This window comes from Anomaloglossus baeobatrachus, chromosome 12, assembly GCF_048569485.1.
Source record: "Anomaloglossus baeobatrachus isolate aAnoBae1 chromosome 12, aAnoBae1.hap1, whole genome shotgun sequence".
NCBI classification, from domain to species: domain Eukaryota; kingdom Metazoa; phylum Chordata; class Amphibia; order Anura; family Aromobatidae; genus Anomaloglossus; species Anomaloglossus baeobatrachus.
In genome coordinates, this window is record NC_134364.1 from 12,456,739 (window position 1) to 12,475,493 (window position 18,755).

The 18,755-nt window shown below is 45.0% G+C and overlaps 1 protein-coding gene across 1 annotated transcript in view; it reads right to left on the minus strand.

Annotated features, from left to right (window-relative positions):
• The window catches only part of ITPK1 (inositol-tetrakisphosphate 1-kinase), a 137,313-nt gene that overhangs the window by 46,432 nt on the left and 72,126 nt on the right, over positions 1 to 18,755 (minus strand). Inside the window, exon 5 of the mRNA XM_075329568.1 lies at positions 17,912 to 18,029. Within this exon, the coding sequence (XP_075185683.1) occupies positions 17,912 to 18,029 (118 nt within the window). The remainder of the gene's footprint in view (positions 1 to 17,911; positions 18,030 to 18,755) is intronic.

An 18,755-nucleotide genomic window follows, 5' to 3' on the forward strand; every position in this document is an offset into this window, starting at 1 on the left:
CACTTCAGTGGCAGCAGTTGTGCCCCAGTTGTACACTTCACAGCTAGATTTGCATCAAGCACATTCAAAAATACGCCATTCTTATCCGTCCCCAGGATGACACCGGGGTAGGTAGCAAAGTCTTTCCTGATCCCAGCTCTGTTCATCTTGGCTTCTTTTAAAAACACAGCAAGCAAGGGTTACTCCAAGCGGAGTCTCCCTTTTTTCCAAAAATTGGGCCCCACACACACCCACCCCTTCAGTGGCAGCACTTGGGCCCCAGTTGTACACTTCACAGCTAGATTTGCATCAAGCACATTCAAAAATACGCTATTCTTAACCGTCCCCAGGATGACACCGGGGTAGGTAGCAAAGTCTTTCCTGATCCCAGCTCTGTTCATCTTGGCTTCTTTTAAAAACACAGCAAGCAAGGGTTACTCCAAGCGGAGTCTCCCTTTTTTCCAAAAATTGGGCCACACAGACACCCACCCCATCAGTGGCAGCACTTGGGCCCTAGTTGCAAACAGGATGTTTTGATTTGCATCAAGCACATTCAAAAATACGCTATTCTTAGCCGTCCACAGGATGACACCGGGGTAGGTAGCAAAGTCTTTCCTGATCCCAGCTCTGTTCATCTTGGCTTCTTTTAAAAACACAGCAAGCAAGGGTTACTCCAAGCGGAGTCTCCCTTTTTTCCAAAAATTGGGCCACACAGACACCCACCCCATCAGTGGCAGCACTTGGGCCCTAGTTGCAAACAGGATGTTTTGATTTGCATCAAGCACATTCAAAAATACGCTATTCTTAGCCGTCCCCAGGATGACACTGGGGTAGGTAGCAAAGTCTTTGCTGACCCATGACTTGTTCATCTTGGCTTCTTTTAAAAACAATGTAAGCAAGGGTTACTCCAAGCGGAGTCTCCCCTTTTTTCCAAAAATTGGGCCCCACACACACCCACCCATTCAGTGGCAGCAGTTGTGCCCCAGTTGTACACTTCACAGCTAGATTTGCATCAAGCACATTCAAAAATACGCCATTCTTATCCGTCCCCAGGATGACACCGGGGTAGGTAGCAAAGTCTTTCCTGATCCCAGCTCTGTTCATCTTGGCTTCTTTTAAAAACACAGCAAGCAAGGGTTACTCCAAGCGGAGTCTCCCTTTTTTCCAAAAATTGGGCCACACAGACACCCACCCCATCAGTGGCAGCACTTGGGCCCTAGTTGCAAACAGGATGTTTTGATTTGCATCAAGCACATTCAAAAATACGCTATTCTTAGCCGTCCCCAGGATGACACCGGGGTAGGTAGCAAAGTCTTTGCTGACCCATGACTTGTTCATCTTGGCTTCTTTTAAAAACAATGTAAGCAAGGGTTACTCCAAGCGGAGTCTCCCCTTTTTTCCAAAAATTGGGCCCCACACACACCCACCCATTCAGTGGCAGCAGTTGTGCCCCAGTTGTACACTTCACAGCTAGATTTGCATCAAGCACATTCAAAAATACGCCATTCTTATCCGTCCCCAGGATGACACCGGGGTAGGTAGCAAAGTCTTTCCTGATCCCAGCTCTGTTCATCTTGGCTTCTTTTAAAAACACAGCAAGCAAGGGTTACTCCAAGCGGAGTCTCCCTTTTTTCCAAAAATTGGGCCACACAGACACCCACCACATCAGTGGCAGCACTTGGGCCCTAGTTGCAAACAGGATGTTTTGATTTGCATCAAGCACATTCAAAAATACGCTATTCTTAGCCGTCCCCAGGATGACACCGGGGTAGGTAGCAAAGTCTTTGCTGACCCATGACTTGTTCATCTTGGCTTCTTTTAAAAACAATGTAAGCAAGGGTTACTCCAAGCGGAGTCTCCCTTTTTTCCAAAAATTGGGCCACACAGACACCCACCCCATCAGTGGCAGCACTTGGGCCCTAGTTGCAAACAGGATGTTTTGATTTGCATCAAGCACATTCAAAAATACGCTATTCTTAGCCGTCCACAGGATGACACCGGGGTAGGTAGCAAAGTCTTTCCTGATCCCAGCTCTGTTCATCTTGGCTTCTTTTAAAAACACAGCAAGCAAGGGTTACTCCAAGCGGAGTCTCCCTTTTTTCCAAAAATTGGGCCACACAGACACCCACCCCATCAGTGGCAGCACTTGGGCCCTAGTTGCAAACAGGATGTTTTGATTTGCATCAAGCACATTCAAAAATACGCTATTCTTAGCCGTCCCCAGGATGACACTGGGGTAGGTAGCAAAGTCTTTGCTGACCCATGACTTGTTCATCTTGGCTTCTTTTAAAAACAATGTAAGCAAGGGTTACTCCAAGCGGAGTCTCCCCTTTTTTCCAAAAATTGGGCCCCACACACACCCACCCATTCAGTGGCAGCAGTTGTGCCCCAGTTGTACACTTCACAGCTAGATTTGCATCAAGCACATTCAAAAATACGCCATTCTTATCCGTCCCCAGGATGACACCGGGGTAGGTAGCAAAGTCTTTCCTGATCCCAGCTCTGTTCATCTTGGCTTCTTTTAAAAACACAGCAAGCAAGGGTTACTCCAAGCGGAGTCTCCCTTTTTTCCAAAAATTGGGCCACACAGACACCCACCCCATCAGTGGCAGCACTTGGGCCCTAGTTGCAAACAGGATGTTTTGATTTGCATCAAGCACATTCAAAAATACGCTATTCTTAGCCGTCCCCAGGATGACACCGGGGTAGGTAGCAAAGTCTTTGCTGACCCATGACTTGTTCATCTTGGCTTCTTTTAAAAACAATGTAAGCAAGGGTTACTCCAAGCTGAGTCTCCCCTTTTTTCCAAAAATTGGGCCCCACACACACCCACCCATTCAGTGGCAGCAGTTGTGCCCCAGTTGTACACTTCACAGCTAGATTTGCATCAAGCACATTCAAAAATACGCCATTCTTATCCGTCCCCAGGATGACACCGGGGTAGGTAGCAAAGTCTTTCCTGATCCCAGCTCTGTTCATCTTGGCTTCTTTTAAAAACACAGCAAGCAAGGGTTACTCCAAGCGGAGTCTCCCTTTTTTCCAAAAATTGGGCCACACAGACACCCACCCCATCAGTGGCAGCACTTGGGCCCTAGTTGCAAACAGGATGTTTTGATTTGCATCAAGCACATTCAAAAATACGCTATTCTTAGCCGTCCCCAGGATGACACCGGGGTAGGTAGCAAAGTCTTTCCTGATCCCAGCTCTGTTCATCTTGGCTTCTTTTAAAAACACAGCAAGCAAGGGTTACTCCAAGCGGAGTCTCCCTTTTTTCCAAAAATTGGGCCACACAGACACCCACCCCATCAGTGGCAGCACTTGGGCCCTAGTTGCAAACAGGATGTTTTGATTTGCATCAAGCACATTCAAAAATACGCTATTCTTAGCCGTCCCCAGGATGACACCGGGGTAGGTAGCAAAGTCTTTCCTGATCCCAGCTCTGTTCATCTTGGCTTCTTTTAAAAACACAGCAAGCAAGGGTTACTCCAAGCGGAGTCTCCCTTTTTTCCAAAAATTGGGCCACACAGACACCCACCCCATCAGTGGCAGCACTTGGGCCCTAGTTGCAAACAGGATGTTTTGATTTGCATCAAGCACATTCAAAAATACGCTATTCTTAGCCGTCCCCAGGATGACACTGGGGTAGGTAGCAAAGTCTTTGCTGACCCATGACTTGTTCATCTTGGCTTCTTTTAAAAACAATGTAAGCAAGGGTTACTCCAAGCGGAGTCTCCCCTTTTTTCCAAAAATTGGGCCCCACACACACCCACCCATTCAGTGGCAGCAGTTGTGCCCCAGTTGTACACTTCACAGCTAGATTTGCATCAAGCACATTCAAAAATACGCCATTCTTATCCGTCCCCAGGATGACACCGGGGTAGGTAGCAAAGTCTTTCCTGATCCCAGCTCTGTTCATCTTGGCTTCTTTTAAAAACACAGCAAGCAAGGGTTACTCCAAGCGGAGTCTCCCTTTTTTCCAAAAATTGGGCCACACAGACACCCACCCCATCAGTGGCAGCACTTGGGCCCTAGTTGCAAACAGGATGTTTTGATTTGCATCAAGCACATTCAAAAATACGCTATTCTTAGCCGTCCCCAGGATGACACCGGGGTAGGTAGCAAAGTCTTTCCTGATCCCAGCTCTGTTCATCTTGGCTTCTTTTAAAAACACAGCAAGCAAGGGTTACTCCAAGCGGAGTCTCCCTTTTTTCCAAAAATTGGGCCACACAGACACCCACCCCATCAGTGGCAGCACTTGGGCCCTAGTTGCAAACAGGATGTTTTGATTTGCATCAAGCACATTCCAAATCCACAAGCATTTACTCTCCCCAGGATGACACAGGGGTAGTAAATTCCTTCTGGATCCATGACTTGTTCATTTTGATGAACGTCAGTCTGTCCACATTGTCACTGGACAGACGCGTGCGCTTATCTGTCAGCACACACCCAGCAGCACTGAATACACGTTCAGAGACAACGCTGGCAGCTGGACACGACAAAATCTCCAAGGCGTAAGTTGCGAGCTCTGGCCATTTTTGTAGGTTTGAAGCCCAAAAGGAGCAAGGCTCCAGTTGCACAGTCATGGCATCGATGTTCATTTGGAGATACTCCTGTATCATCCTCTCCAGCCGTTGACTATGTGTCAGACTTGTTGTCTCTGGTGGCCTTGCAAAAGAGGGTCTAAAAAAATTATGAAAAGATTCCATAAAATTGCTGTTACCGGCACCAGAAAAGGTCCTACTGGTACGGGTAGACTGTTGAAGATGACGAGACCGTCCCATGTTTGTCAAGTTACAACTGGGAGATTCACTCCCTGCACCTGCACGGTTGTTTGGTGGAAAAGCCGAGCTAAGATCTAGTAACAGCTTCTGCTGATACTCCTGCATACGTGCGTCCCTTTCTATGGCTGGAATTATGTCACAAAATTTGGACTTGTACCGGGGATCTAATAGTGTGGCAATCCAGTAGTCATCATCACTTCTAATTTTGACAATACGACTGTCATGTTGGAGGTAGTGCAACAAAAAGGCACTCATGTGTCTTGCGCAGCCATGCGGACCAAGTCCATGCTGTGTTTGTGGCATAGAGGTGCTACCCGTTCTTTCTTCCTCTGACATCTCCCCCCAACCTCTTTCAACTGAAATTTGACCAAGGTCTCCCTCATCCGCTGAGTCTTCCATGTCCATGGACAGTTCGTCCTCCATTTCTTCATGTTCTCCTGCACCTTGCTCAACATTTCGCCTGCTACTATGCGCCCTTGTCGATCCCTGTCCCCCATGGTCCCATGCCTGCTGCGTTGGTGATGATGAACGTCTGGACCTTCGTGATGTTGTTGTCCCTTGCGCATATGAATCCTCCTGTAGTTCCTCCCCTTCATGTTGTCCCACCCCCTGACTCCGAATAGTGTTTAGCGTGTGCTCCAGCATGTAAATGACTGGAATCGTCATGCTGATAATGGCATTGTCAGAGCTAAACATATTCGTCGCCATGTCGAAACTGTGCAGAAGGGTGCATAGGTCCTTGATCTGAGACCACTCCATCAGGGTGATCTGCCCCACCTCTGCATCTCGTTGGCCCAGGCTATACGTCATGACGTATTGCACCAGGGCTCTGCGGTGCTGCCACAGTCGCTGTAACATGTGGAGAGTTGAATTCCAGCGTGTCGCCACATCGCATTTCAGGCGATGAACCGGCAGGCCGAAAGACTTCTGGAGCGATGCAAGTCGCTCTGCTGCGGCGCTTGAACGGCGGAAGTGAGCTGACAGTTTTCGTGCCCTGTTCAGAAGGCCATCTAGGCCGGGATAGTGTGTTAAAAATTGCTGCACGACAAGGTTCAACACGTGAGCCATACAAGGTACGTGTGTCACCTTGCCCAGGCGAAGTGCCGCACCCAGGTTTGCAGCATTGTCGCACACGGCCTTACCAGGCTGCAGTTTGAGTGGAGACAACCATTTATTAAACTCGGACCGCAAAGCTGACCACAACTCCTCAGCTGTGTGACTCTTATTACCAAGACATGTCAAGCTAAAGACCGCCTGATGCCGTTGCGCTCGGCTGCCAGCATAGTAATGAGGCGTGCGTGATTCCTTCTGCGCAGTGAGAACGCTGGTGGCCTGACCAGGCAGGCTTGGGGCGGAGGTGGAGGACCCAGATGAGGTGGAGGATGCAGAAGCAGTGGCGGAACTTGGACAGACAGAGGATTGACACACAAGTCGTGGGGACGGCAAGACTTGTGCAGCAGACCCTTCACCATCTATCACCATAGTTACCCAGTGCCCAGTCAGCGACATGTAACGTCCCTGTCCATGCTTACTGGTCCAAGTATCGGTGGTGAAATGCACCCGTTCACACACAGAGTTTCTCAAGGAAGCGGTGATGTTGTGTGCGACATGCTGGTGTAGCGCGGGCACACCTTTCTTAGAGAAGTAGTGGCGACTAGGCATCTGGTACTGGGGCACAGCGACAGACATAAGGTCTCTAAAATCCTGTGTGTCCACTAGGCGGAAAGGCAGCATTTCGGTAGCCAACAGCTTACAGAGGGATAGAGTCAACCTCTTAGCTTTGTCATGGGTCGGAGGAAGTGGCCTTTTATTTGACCACATCTGAGGGACAGAGATCTGGCTGCTGTGTGTAGACGGTGTTGAGTAGGGTGTCCCTTGAAAAATGCAGGTTTGTGAGGAAAGTGCAGGCGGAGACATGATGTTGCCTTCATCCAACGTTGGTGCTATCGATGTCTGAGAGAGCTGTACACACTCACTTGTTTCCCCTTCCAAACCAACTGACGACCTTACAAGCAAACTGCCTGTTGCGGTTACAGTGGTGGAAGTTTTGCGTGGAAAAACAGGTGTGGCAGCTGTCCCCACAGTCCTAGAAGATGAAGAGCGCGCGGATGCAGTGGAAGGGGCGGGCGGTGGATGGTTCGCTCCACTAGGCCGCATTGCAGCACGGTGAGCTTCCCACCGGGACTTATGATATTTAGTCATGTGACGATTCATGGAAGAAGTTGTCAAACTGCTGAGGTTTTGACCTCTACTAACAGAATCATGACAAATGTTACATATCACATGAGTTGGGCGATCTTTTTCGATGTGAAAAAAGGACCAGGCTAGGCAAGGCTTAGAGGCCATGCGACCTGTTGATCCACCCCGAATAATGCTCATAGGCAGAGTGGTGGCTGAGGATGCAGTTGTAGACGTGCTACCAGTGCTCCGACTCTGTCCAGGAAGGCGCAAGGTAACTTCGTCGTCGGTTGCATCCTCCTCCACCGCCTCTGTTGACCTCCTCGAGTGCCTGACTGGGGGTTGACAGTAGGTGGGATCTAGAACGTCATCATCAATTGTTGTGTTTGCACTCCCCTCCCCCTCAGACCGAGCCTCTTCTTGCCCTGACGGAATATTTAAGTTGTCATCCCAATCGGGTATCTGCGTCTCATCTTCATCAGTATGTTCCTCATTGTCTATAACCACAGGTGTTACAGTTTGTGACAAAGGGTCAACATTATGCTCAGAAACTTGGTCCTCACGGCCTGAATCTGAGTCACAAAGGTTCTGGGCATCACTGCAGACCATTTCCTGTTCTGTACTCACTGTAGCTTGGGAGCAGACCTCTGATTCCCAGGCTATAGTGTGACTGAACAGCTCTGCAGACTCAGCCATCTCAGTTCCACCATACTGTGCAGGGCTGATGGAGACTTCAGAGCTGGGAGAAAGCAAGTTTGATTGGGATGACAACTCAGAGGACTGGTGTTTTTTGGATGCGGTACTTGAAGTGGCAGAGAGGGCACTTGTTGGACCACTTGAGATCCATTCAAGCATTTTCCTTTTTTGCCCATCATCTACCTTTGTTCCTGTTGTTCGTGTCCGTAACAAAGGGAGCACATCGGATTGTCCACGGTAAGTAGTAGACATCTTACTTTTGCTGGTAGATGGTCTATCTTCAGCAGATGATAATGGAGCTTTGCCACCTTCCCCACGGACAAAACCTTTTTTGCCTTTTCCACCACGCCTCTTCCCCTTTCCACCAGCATCTGTCATTTTGCCACTCATGTTGATTGCGACAAGATTGTGGACTGAAAATGTGGTAGTAAAAATTGAGAGGTGGTGAAGATTGCAGTGGTGGTCTAGCTTTATTAACAGCAGAATAATAAAGAATAAATATCCCTGACAATGCAACTTAGTTATAATTAGTTGGAGTGTGCAACGCAGGCAGACGTGCTGCAAATGTCTTTGCACTAGTGGGACTATAGCAAAGTCCAATAGCCACGTATAGGATGCCACTAGGTACACTGAGTGTTTGCTAGTATAATGGCTTGGTTAGAATGAGTTGTAGTGTGCAACGCAGGCAGACGCGCTCTGCAAATGTCTTTGCACTAGTGGGACTATAGCAAAGTCCAATAGCCACGTATAGGATGCCACTAGGTACACTGAGTGTTTGCTAGTATAATGGCTTGGTTAGAATGAGTTGTAGTGTGCAACGCAGGCAGACGCGCTCTGCAAATGTCTTTGCACTAGTGGGACTATAGCAAAGTCCAATAGCCACGTATAGTATGCCACTAGGTACACTGAGTGTTTGCTAGTATAATGGCTTGGTTAGAATGAGTTGTAGTGTGCAACGCAGGCAGACGCGCTCTGCAAATGTCTTTGCACTAGTGGGACTATAGCAAAGTCCAATAGCCACGTATAGGATGCCACTAGGTACACTGAGTGTTTGCTAGTATAATGGCTTGGTTAGAATGAGTTGTAGTGTGCAACGCAGGCAGACGCGCTCTGCAAATGTCTTTGCACTAGTGGGACTATAGCAAAGTCCAATAGCCACGTATAGGATGCCACTAGGTACACTGAGTGTTTGCTAGTATAATGGCTTGGTTAGAATGAGTTGTAGTGTGCAACGCAGGCAGACGCGCTCTGCAAATGTCTTTGCACTAGTGGGACTATAGCAAAGTCCAATAGCCACGTATAGGATGCCACTAGGTACACTGAGTGTTTGCTAGTATAATGGCTTGGTTAGAATGAGTTGTAGTGTGCAACGCAGGCAGACGCGCTCTGCAAATGTCTTTGCACTAGTGGGACTATAGCAAAGTCCAATAGCCACGTATAGGATGCCACTAGGTACACTGAGTGTTTGCTAGTATAATGGCTTGGTTAGAATGAGTTGTAGTGTGCAACGCAGGCAGACGCGCTCTGCAAATGTCTTTGCACTAGTGGGACTATAGCAAAGTCCAATAGCCACGTATAGGATGCCACTAGGTACACTGAGTGTTTGCTAGTATAATGGCTTGGTTAGAATGAGTTGTAGTGTGCAACGCAGGCAGACGCGCTCTGCAAATGTCTTTGCACTAGTGGGACTATAGCAAAGTCCAATAGCCACGTATAGGATGCCACTAGGTACACTGAGTGTTTGCTAGTATAATGGCTTGGTTAGAATGAGTTGTAGTGTGCAACGCAGGCAGACGCGCTCTGCAAATGTCTTTGCACTAGTGGGACTATAGCAAAGTCCAATAGCCACGTATAGGATGCCACTAGGTACACTGAGTGTTTGCTAGTATAATGGCTTGGTTAGAATGAGTTGTAGTGTGCAACGCAGGCAGACGCGCTCTGCAAATGTCTTTGCACTAGTGGGACTATAGCAAAGTCCAATAGCCACGTATAGGATGCCACTAGGTACACTGAGTGTTTGCTAGTATAATGGCTTGGTTAGAATGAGTTGTAGTGTGCAACGCAGGCAGACGCGCTCTGCAAATGTCTTTGCACTAGTGGGACTATAGCAAAGTCCAATAGCCACGTATAGGATGCCACTAGGTACACTGAGTGTTTGCTAGTATAATGGCTTGGTTAGAATGAGTTGTAGTGTGCAACGCAGGCAGACGCGCTCTGCAAATGTCTTTGCACTAGTGGGACTATAGCAAAGTCCAATAGCCACGTATAGGATGCCACTAGGTACACTGAGTGTTTGCTAGTATAATGGCTTGGTTAGAATGAGTTGTAGTGTGCAACGCAGGCAGACGCGCTCTGCAAATGTCTTTGCACTAGTGGGACTATAGCAAAGTCCAATAGCCACGTATAGGATGCCACTAGGTACACTGAGTGTTTGCTAGTATAATGGCTTGGTTAGAATGAGTTGTAGTGTGCAACGCAGGCAGACGCGCTCTGCAAATGTCTTTGCACTAGTGGGACTATAGCAAAGTCCAATAGCCACGTATAGGATGCCACTAGGTACACTGAGTGTTTGCTAGTATAATGGCTTGGTTAGAATGAGTTGTAGTGTGCAACGCAGGCAGACGCGCTCTGCAAATGTCTTTGCACTAGTGGGACTATAGCAAAGTCCAATAGCCACGTATAGGATGCCACTAGGTACACTGAGTGTTTGCTAGTATAATGGCTTGGTTAGAATGAGTTGTAGTGTGCAACGCAGGCAGACGCGCTCTGCAAATGTCTTTGCACTAGTGGGACTATAGCAAAGTCCAATAGCCACGTATAGGATGCCACTAGGTACACTGAGTGTTTGCTAGTATAATGGCTTGGTTAGAATGAGTTGTAGTGTGCAACGCAGGCAGACGCGCTCTGCAAATGTCTTTGCACTAGTGGGACTATAGCAAAGTCCAATAGCCACGTATAGGATGCCACTAGGTACACTGAGTGTTTGCTAGTATAATGGCTTGGTTAGAATGAGTTGTAGTGTGCAACGCAGGCAGACGCGCTCTGCAAATGTCTTTGCACTAGTGGGACTATAGCAAAGTCCAATAGCCACGTATAGGATGCCACTAGGTACACTGAGTGTTTGCTAGTATAATGGCTTGGTTAGAATGAGTTGTAGTGTGCAACGCAGGCAGACGCGCTCTGCAAATGTCTTTGCACTAGTGGGACTATAGCAAAGTCCAATAGCCACGTATAGGATGCCACTAGGTACACTGAGTGTTTGCTAGTATAATGGCTTGGTTAGAATGAGTTGTAGTGTGCAACGCAGGCAGACGCGCTCTGCAAATGTCTTTGCACTAGTGGGACTATAGCAAAGTCCAATAGCCACGTATAGGATGCCACTAGGTACACTGAGTGTTTGCTAGTATAATGGCTTGGTTAGAATGAGTTGTAGTGTGCAACGCAGGCAGACGCGCTCTGCAAATGTCTTTGCACTAGTGGGACTATAGCAAAGTCCAATAGCCACGTATAGGATGCCACTAGGTACACTGAGTGTTTGCTAGTATAATGGCTTGGTTAGAATGAGTTGTAGTGTGCAACGCAGGCAGACGCGCTCTGCAAATGTCTTTGCACTAGTGGGACTATAGCAAAGTCCAATAGCCACGTATAGGATGCCACTAGGTACACTGAGTGTTTGCTAGTATAATGGCTTGGTTAGAATGAGTTGTAGTGTGCAACGCAGGCAGACGCGCTCTGCAAATGTCTTTGCACTAGTGGGACTATAGCAAAGTCCAATAGCCACGTATAGGATGCCACTAGGTACACTGAGTGTTTGCTAGTATAATGGCTTGGTTAGAATGAGTTGTAGTGTGCAACGCAGGCAGACGCGCTCTGCAAATGTCTTTGCACTAGTGGGACTATAGCAAAGTCCAATAGCCACGTATAGGATGCCACTAGGTACACTGAGTGTTTGCTAGTATAATGGCTTGGTTAGAATGAGTTGTAGTGTGCAACGCAGGCAGACGCGCTCTGCAAATGTCTTTGCACTAGTGGGACTATAGCAAAGTCCAATAGCCACGTATAGGATGCCAATAGGTACACTGAGTGTTTGCTAGTATAATGGCTTGGTTAGAATGAGTTGTAGTGTGCAACGCAGGCAGACGCGCTCTGCAAATGTCTTTGCACTAGTGGGACTATAGCAAAGTCCAATAGCCACGTATAGGATGCCACTAGGTACACTGAGTGTTTGCTAGTATAATGGCTTGGTTAGAATGAGTTGTAGTGTGCAATGCAGGCAGACGCGCTCTGCAAATGTCTTTGCACTAGTGGGACTATAGCAAAGTCCAATAGCCACGTATAGGATGCCACTAGGTACACTGAGTGTTTGCTAGTATAATGGCTTAGTTATCAGTTGGAGTGTGCAGAGGACAAGAGGGTACAGTGGCAGGATTGTGGTGCTCTGGGTAGAGGAATGGAAGACTGCCTTTCTATTCCCTCCTAATGGTGAAATGCAGGTAGGAAATCCCTGACCTGGGCTACACAGACGCTGTTGCTGTTTGCAGGACATGTCACTTATGGCTCTCTGACCCTGCCGGTTGGAGCCCTTAAAAGGACTGCTATAAAGTGCTCTCCCTAAGCTGTCTAACGCTGTGTATGCAGCGCATACAGCTGTATCGGCTATAGGACTCAGGAAGACGGAGCTGCGACAGTGATGTCTGACACCAAAGACGCAGAAGGCAGATAATGGCGTCCGTGAAGAAAATGTCCGGTTTTATAATGCAGGGACATGTGACATGCAGATCCTATCACACATGCCGTTGCTTCTCTGGCTCAAAGTCCACTTAGGTGTGTGTGTGTCTGGGATTGGCTGACATGCTGGCCCGCCCCACAAGACGCGCGCGCTTAGGGAAGGAAGACAAGAAAAAAAAAAAAAAAAAATGGCGATCGCCATTATAGAAACAGCAGTGATCTGAAGGCGCTGTTCACGCACACTATACACTGAAATGTGATAATAGTTTGATTCACAGAGTGACTTACACTATTACAGCAGAAACCAAGCTATGATTTAGCTGTTTTTTGGCTGCTAGAACCGTTCTCGAACGTTTCTAGAACTACCGAGCTTTTGCAAAAAGCTCGAGTTCTAGTTCGATCTAGAACATGCCCCAAAATCACTCGAGCCGCGAACTGGAGAACCACGAACCACGAACCGCGCTCAACTCTAGTAATTACACTAAGTTTATGTAGAACATTGAAGAAAGACTTTTTTGATCACCTAAGGCGTTGTGTTCCCAGTGAGCCGGCACATACCAGTACAGGTGCATTCACCGCAAAACATCCTAATAAACCCGCTTTTCCCTACAACATCCGGCCAGATTAGGTCAGCACGAGCTGGGGACAGGATTCTGCTGACCAAAAGCAAAAAAAGTTGCAATGTGACGGGTCAGCCATAAATAACCACAGAGAGGAATTCACCTGAACTTTGCTTCATAAACAATACATTGTCACTTTACTCACGTTTCCAATGTGCTCTGTGTAATGTACACAAAAGCGGATAATGGGAACAGTGATACAATATAACAGAAAAACACCAGAGGGGAAAATCAGGTAAAAGTAAAGTGGCACCAGCCCAGCAAAAATAAACCTGACAGCTGATACATGGACGCCGATCCACAGGCTGCACGTATCAGACATCGGCAGTATTATAGCAGTTATATTCCTGTACATAGGGGCAGTATTATAGTAGTTATATTCTTGTACATAGGGGCAGTATTATAGTAGTTATATTCTTGTACATAGGGGCAGTATTATAGTAGTTATATTCTTGTACATAGGGGCAGTATTCTAGTAATTATCTTCTTGTACATAGGGGGCAGTATTATAGTAGTTATATTCTTGTACATAGGGGCAGTATTATAGTAGTTATATTCTTGTACATAGGGAGCAGTATTATAGTAGTTATATTCTTGTACATAGGGAGCAGTATTATAGTAGTTATATTCTTGTACATAGGGGCAGTATTATAGTAGTTATATTCTTGTACATAGGGGCAGTATTATAGTAGTTATATTCTTGTACATAGGGAGCAGTATTATAGTAGTAATATTCTTGTACATAGGGGCAGTATTATAGTAGTTATATTCTTGTACATAGGGAGCAGTATTATAGTAGTTATATTCTTGTACATAGAGGCAGTATTATAGTAGTTATATTCTTGTACATAGGGGCAGTATTATAGTAGTTATATTATTGTACATAGGGACAGTATTATAGTAGTTATATTCTTGTACATAGGAGCAGTAGTTATATGGTTTTACATGAGGGGCAGTATTATAGTAGTTATATTCTTGTACATAGGGAGCAGTATTATAGTAGTTATATTCTTGTACATAGGGGCAGTATTATAGTAGTTATATTCTTGTACATAGGGGCAGTATTATAGTAGTTATATTCTTGTACATAGGGAGCAGTATTATAGTAGTAATATTCTTGTACATAGGGGCAGTATTATAGTAGTTATATTCTTGTACATAGGGAGCAGTATTATAGTAGTTATATTCTTGTACATAGAGGCAGTATTATAGTAGTTATATTCTTGTACATAGGGGCAGTATTATAGTAGTTATATTATTGTACATAGGGACAGTATTATAGTAGTTATATTCTTGTACATAGGAGCAGTAGTTATATGGTTTTACATGAGGGGCAGTATTATAGTAGTTATATTCTTGTACATAGGGAGCAGTATTATAGTAGTTATATTCTTGTACATAGGGGCAGTATTATAGTAGTTATATTCTTGTACATAGGGGCAGTATTATAGTAGTTATATTATTGTACATAGGGACAGTATTATAGTAGTTATATTCTTGTACATAGGAGCAGTATTATAGTAGTTATATGGTTTTACATGAGGGGCAGTATTATAGTAGTTATATTCTTGTACATAGGGAGCAGTATTATAGTAGTTATATTCTTGTACATAGGGGCAGTATTATAGTAGTTATATTCTTGTACATAGGCGCAGTATTATAGTAGTTATATTCTTGTACATAGGGAGCAGTATTATAGTAGTAATATTCTTGTACATAGGGGCAGTATTATAGTAGTTATATTCTTGTACATAGGGAGCAGTATTATAGTAGTTATATTCTTGTACATAGAGGCAGTATTATAGTAGTTATATTATTGTACATAGGGAGCAGTATTATAGTAAATATATTCTTGTACATAGGGGCAGTATTATAGTAGTTATATTCTTGTACATAGGGAGCAGTATTATAGTAGTTATATTCTTGTACATAGGGGCAGTATTATAGTAGTTATATTCTTGTACATAGAGGCAGTATTATAGTAGTTATATTATTGTACATAGGGGAAGTATTATAGTAGTTATATTATTGTACATAGGGACAGTATTATAGTAGTTATATTCTTGTACATAGGAGCAGTAGTTATATGGTTTTACATGAGGGGCAGTATTATAGTAGTTATATTCTTGTACATAGGGAGCAGTATTATAGTAGTTATATTCTTGTACATAGGGGCAGTATTATAGTAGTTATATTCTTGTACATAGGGGCAGTATTATAGTAGTTATATTCTTGTACATAGGAGCAGTATTATAGTAGTTATATGGTTTTACATGAGTGGCAGTATTATAGTAGTTATATTCTTGTACATAGGAGCAATACAATAGTAGCTACATTGTTGTACATGAGGGGCAGTAGTACAGCAGTTATATTTTTGTACATAGGGGGCAGTATTATAGTAGTTATATTCTTGTATATAGGGGCAGTATTATAGTAGTTATATTCTTGTACATAGGAGCAATACAATAGTAGTTATATTGTTGTACATGAGGGGCAGTAGTACAGCAGTTCTATTTTTGTACATATAGGGCAGTATTACATCAGTTACATATTGTATGTGGGATCAGTGTTACGTACATTTTTGGTGACACAATAGAGCGCGGTGATGACTGTATCACTCTCTCTGTATTACTTACAGACAGACTGCTGACAGCCCGACCATCTCATACGGCCCATACAATGCCATCTCGCCACCCTGCCTCCTGGGCTCAGCGGCACAATCCCCACCACCTGAGCTCCATTATATTCTCATAATGTTGATTCATCCGTCACAAAGCTGCTCTTTATGTCTCTATATACACTGAGCTTTCTGTCTACTTGTCTAAGCAACAAAGACTCACGAGAGAGCCGGACAGAAAGGTTCCCCTCTCACTGATCCCATGGCCTGGCACAATGCAGCTGTGTAATCTGATTAATGCTACCCCAATGGCCCAGGAGAAGTCGGAGCTGCCCCTTATTTGTAGTGGATGCACTGTATCAGCATGTACAGTGGGTACGGAAAGTATTCAGACCCCTTTAAACTTTTCACTCTTTGTTTCATTGCAGCCATTTGGTAAATTCTCATTAAATGTACACTCTGCTCCCCATCCCCCATCTTCACTGAAACACCCCCTCACCTGAAATGTAGAAATTTTTTCAAATTTATTAAACAAGAAAATATCAAAATGGCCATAAGTATTCAGCCCCTTTGCTCAGTATTTCCCATGGTGATAAGTATTCAGCCCCTTTGCTCAGACACTCATATGTAAGTCCCATGCTGTCCATTTCCTTGTGATCCTCCTTGAGATGGTTCTCCTCCTTCATTGGAGTCCAGCTGTGTGTAATTACACTGATAGGACATGGTTTGCAAAGGCGCACACCTGTCTATATAAGACCTCACAGCTCACACTGCATGTCACACCAAATGAGAATCATGAGGTCAAAGGAACTGCCCAAGGAGCTCAGAGACAGAATTGTGCCAAGACACAGATCTGGCCAAGGTTACAAAAGAATTTCTGCAGTATTCAACGTTCCTAAGAGCACAGTGGCCTCTATATTCCATAAATGGAAGAAGTTTGGGACCAGCAGAACTCTTCCTAGACCCGGCCGTCCAGCCAAACTAAGCAATCGTGGGAGAAGACCCTTGGTGAGAGGTAAAGTAGAACCCCAAGATCACTGCGGCTGAGCTCCAGAGATGCAGTAGAGAGATGGGAGAAAGCTCCACAAAGTCACCTATCACTGCAGCCTCCTCCAGTCGGGTCTTTATGGCAGAGTGACCCGACGGAAGCCTCTCCTCAGTGCAAGACATATGAAAGCCGCATAGAGTTTGTAAAAAAACACATGAAGGACTCCCAGAGTATGAGAAATAAGATTCTCTGGTCTGATGAGACGAAGATAGAACTTTCTGATGATAATTGTAAGCAGTATGTGTGGAGAAAACCAGGCACTGCTCATCACCTGCCTAATACAATCCCCACAGTGAGACATGGTGGTGGCAGCATCATGCTATGGGGGCAGGGACAGGACGACTAGTGGCAACTGAAGGAAGATAAATGCGGCCACGTACAGAGATATCCTGGAAGAAAACCTCCTCCAGAGTGCTCTGGACCTCAGAATTAGCCGAAGGATCACCTTCCAACAAGACAATGGCCCTAAGCACACAGCTAAAATAACAAAGGAGCGGCTTCAGAACAACTCTGTGACTATTCTTGAGCGGCCCAGCCAGAGCCCTGACCTAAACCCAACTGAGCATCTCTGGAGAGACCTGAAAATGGTGTCCACCAACGTTCACCATCCAACCTGACGGAACTGGAGAGGATCTGCAAGAAAGAATGGCCGAGGATCCCCAAATCCAGGATCCCAAGAAGACTCATGGCTGTACTAGCTCAAAAAGGGAGGGTGCCTCTACTCACTACTGAGCAAAGGGGCTGAATACTTATGAACATGTGATATACTGAGCAAAAGGGCTGAATACTTTTAGCCATGTGATATTTCAGTTTTTCTTGTTTAATAAATTTGCAAAAATTTCTACATTTGATTTTTTTTCCTGTTAGGGTGGGGGATGGGGGGCAGAGTGTACATTAATGAGAAAAAATGTACTAAATGGCTGCAATGAAACAAAGAGTGAAAAATGTAAAGAGGTCTTAAAACTTTCCGTACCCCTTGTAACAGGGGATGCAAACAGACATAAATATAAATAGGAGGAAACATTATTGGATTTATCAGGTGCCGCCCTAACGCAGATTAATCCGCTCCGTACCACAGCCACACGGTGCCTCCCTGCGTTCCCATCAAAACCTAAACTGCAAAACTGCCTTGGAATGTAATAAGTCACCCAGGACAATGCTTCCATTTTTTTTGCTCTTTTAAACTGAAAAGACCACAAAAGATTGCCAGGTTACTATAGACAGCAGGTCTGTGGTGGCCTCTATACATCACTAATCATCTCACCTTGCATGTAGGACTCGATCCGTCGAATGAGTTCATAAGACTTTGAGCGATCAAGTAATGTTCGGATGGCGGGAAGTGGATCCAGGATGATGGTCTCTGGGTGCGCATCTATATACTCCTGGAAGAAAGAAAGAAACCCCCCCAGATCATCAGAGAATGAGCGACCGTCACCAGAATCCAAGGACAACAATGATCAATAACAGAGGATGGAGGGTTAAGATAATGTCACCGAAACGTCAGAACATGACTGCAAGAGGGAAGGGAAACTGACAACCACTGCATAATACGGGAAATATGTTTTTATTGTTGTCACTTTTAAAATAAAATCAATAATAAAGAATATTAATATAATATTGCCCCTATCTACAAGAATAAAACTACTATAATACTACCCCTATCTATAAGTTTAACTGCTACAATACTGCCCCCTATGTACCAGAATATAACTTCTATAATATTGTCCCCTTTGTACAAGAATATAACTACTATAATACTGCCCCTATGTACAAGAATATAACTACTATAATACTGCCCCCTATGTACAAGAATATATCTATTATAATACTACCCCTATGTACAAGAATATAACTACTATATAATACTTACTGCCCCTATGTACAAGAATATAACTACTATAATACTGCCCCCTATATACAAGAATATAACTACTATAATACTGCCCCCTATATACAAGAATATAACTACTATAATACTGCCCCTATGTACAAGAATATAACTACTATAATACTGCCCCCTATATACAAGAATATAACTACTATAATACTGCCCCCTATATACAAGAATATAACTACTATAATACTGCTCCTAATACTGCTCCTATGTA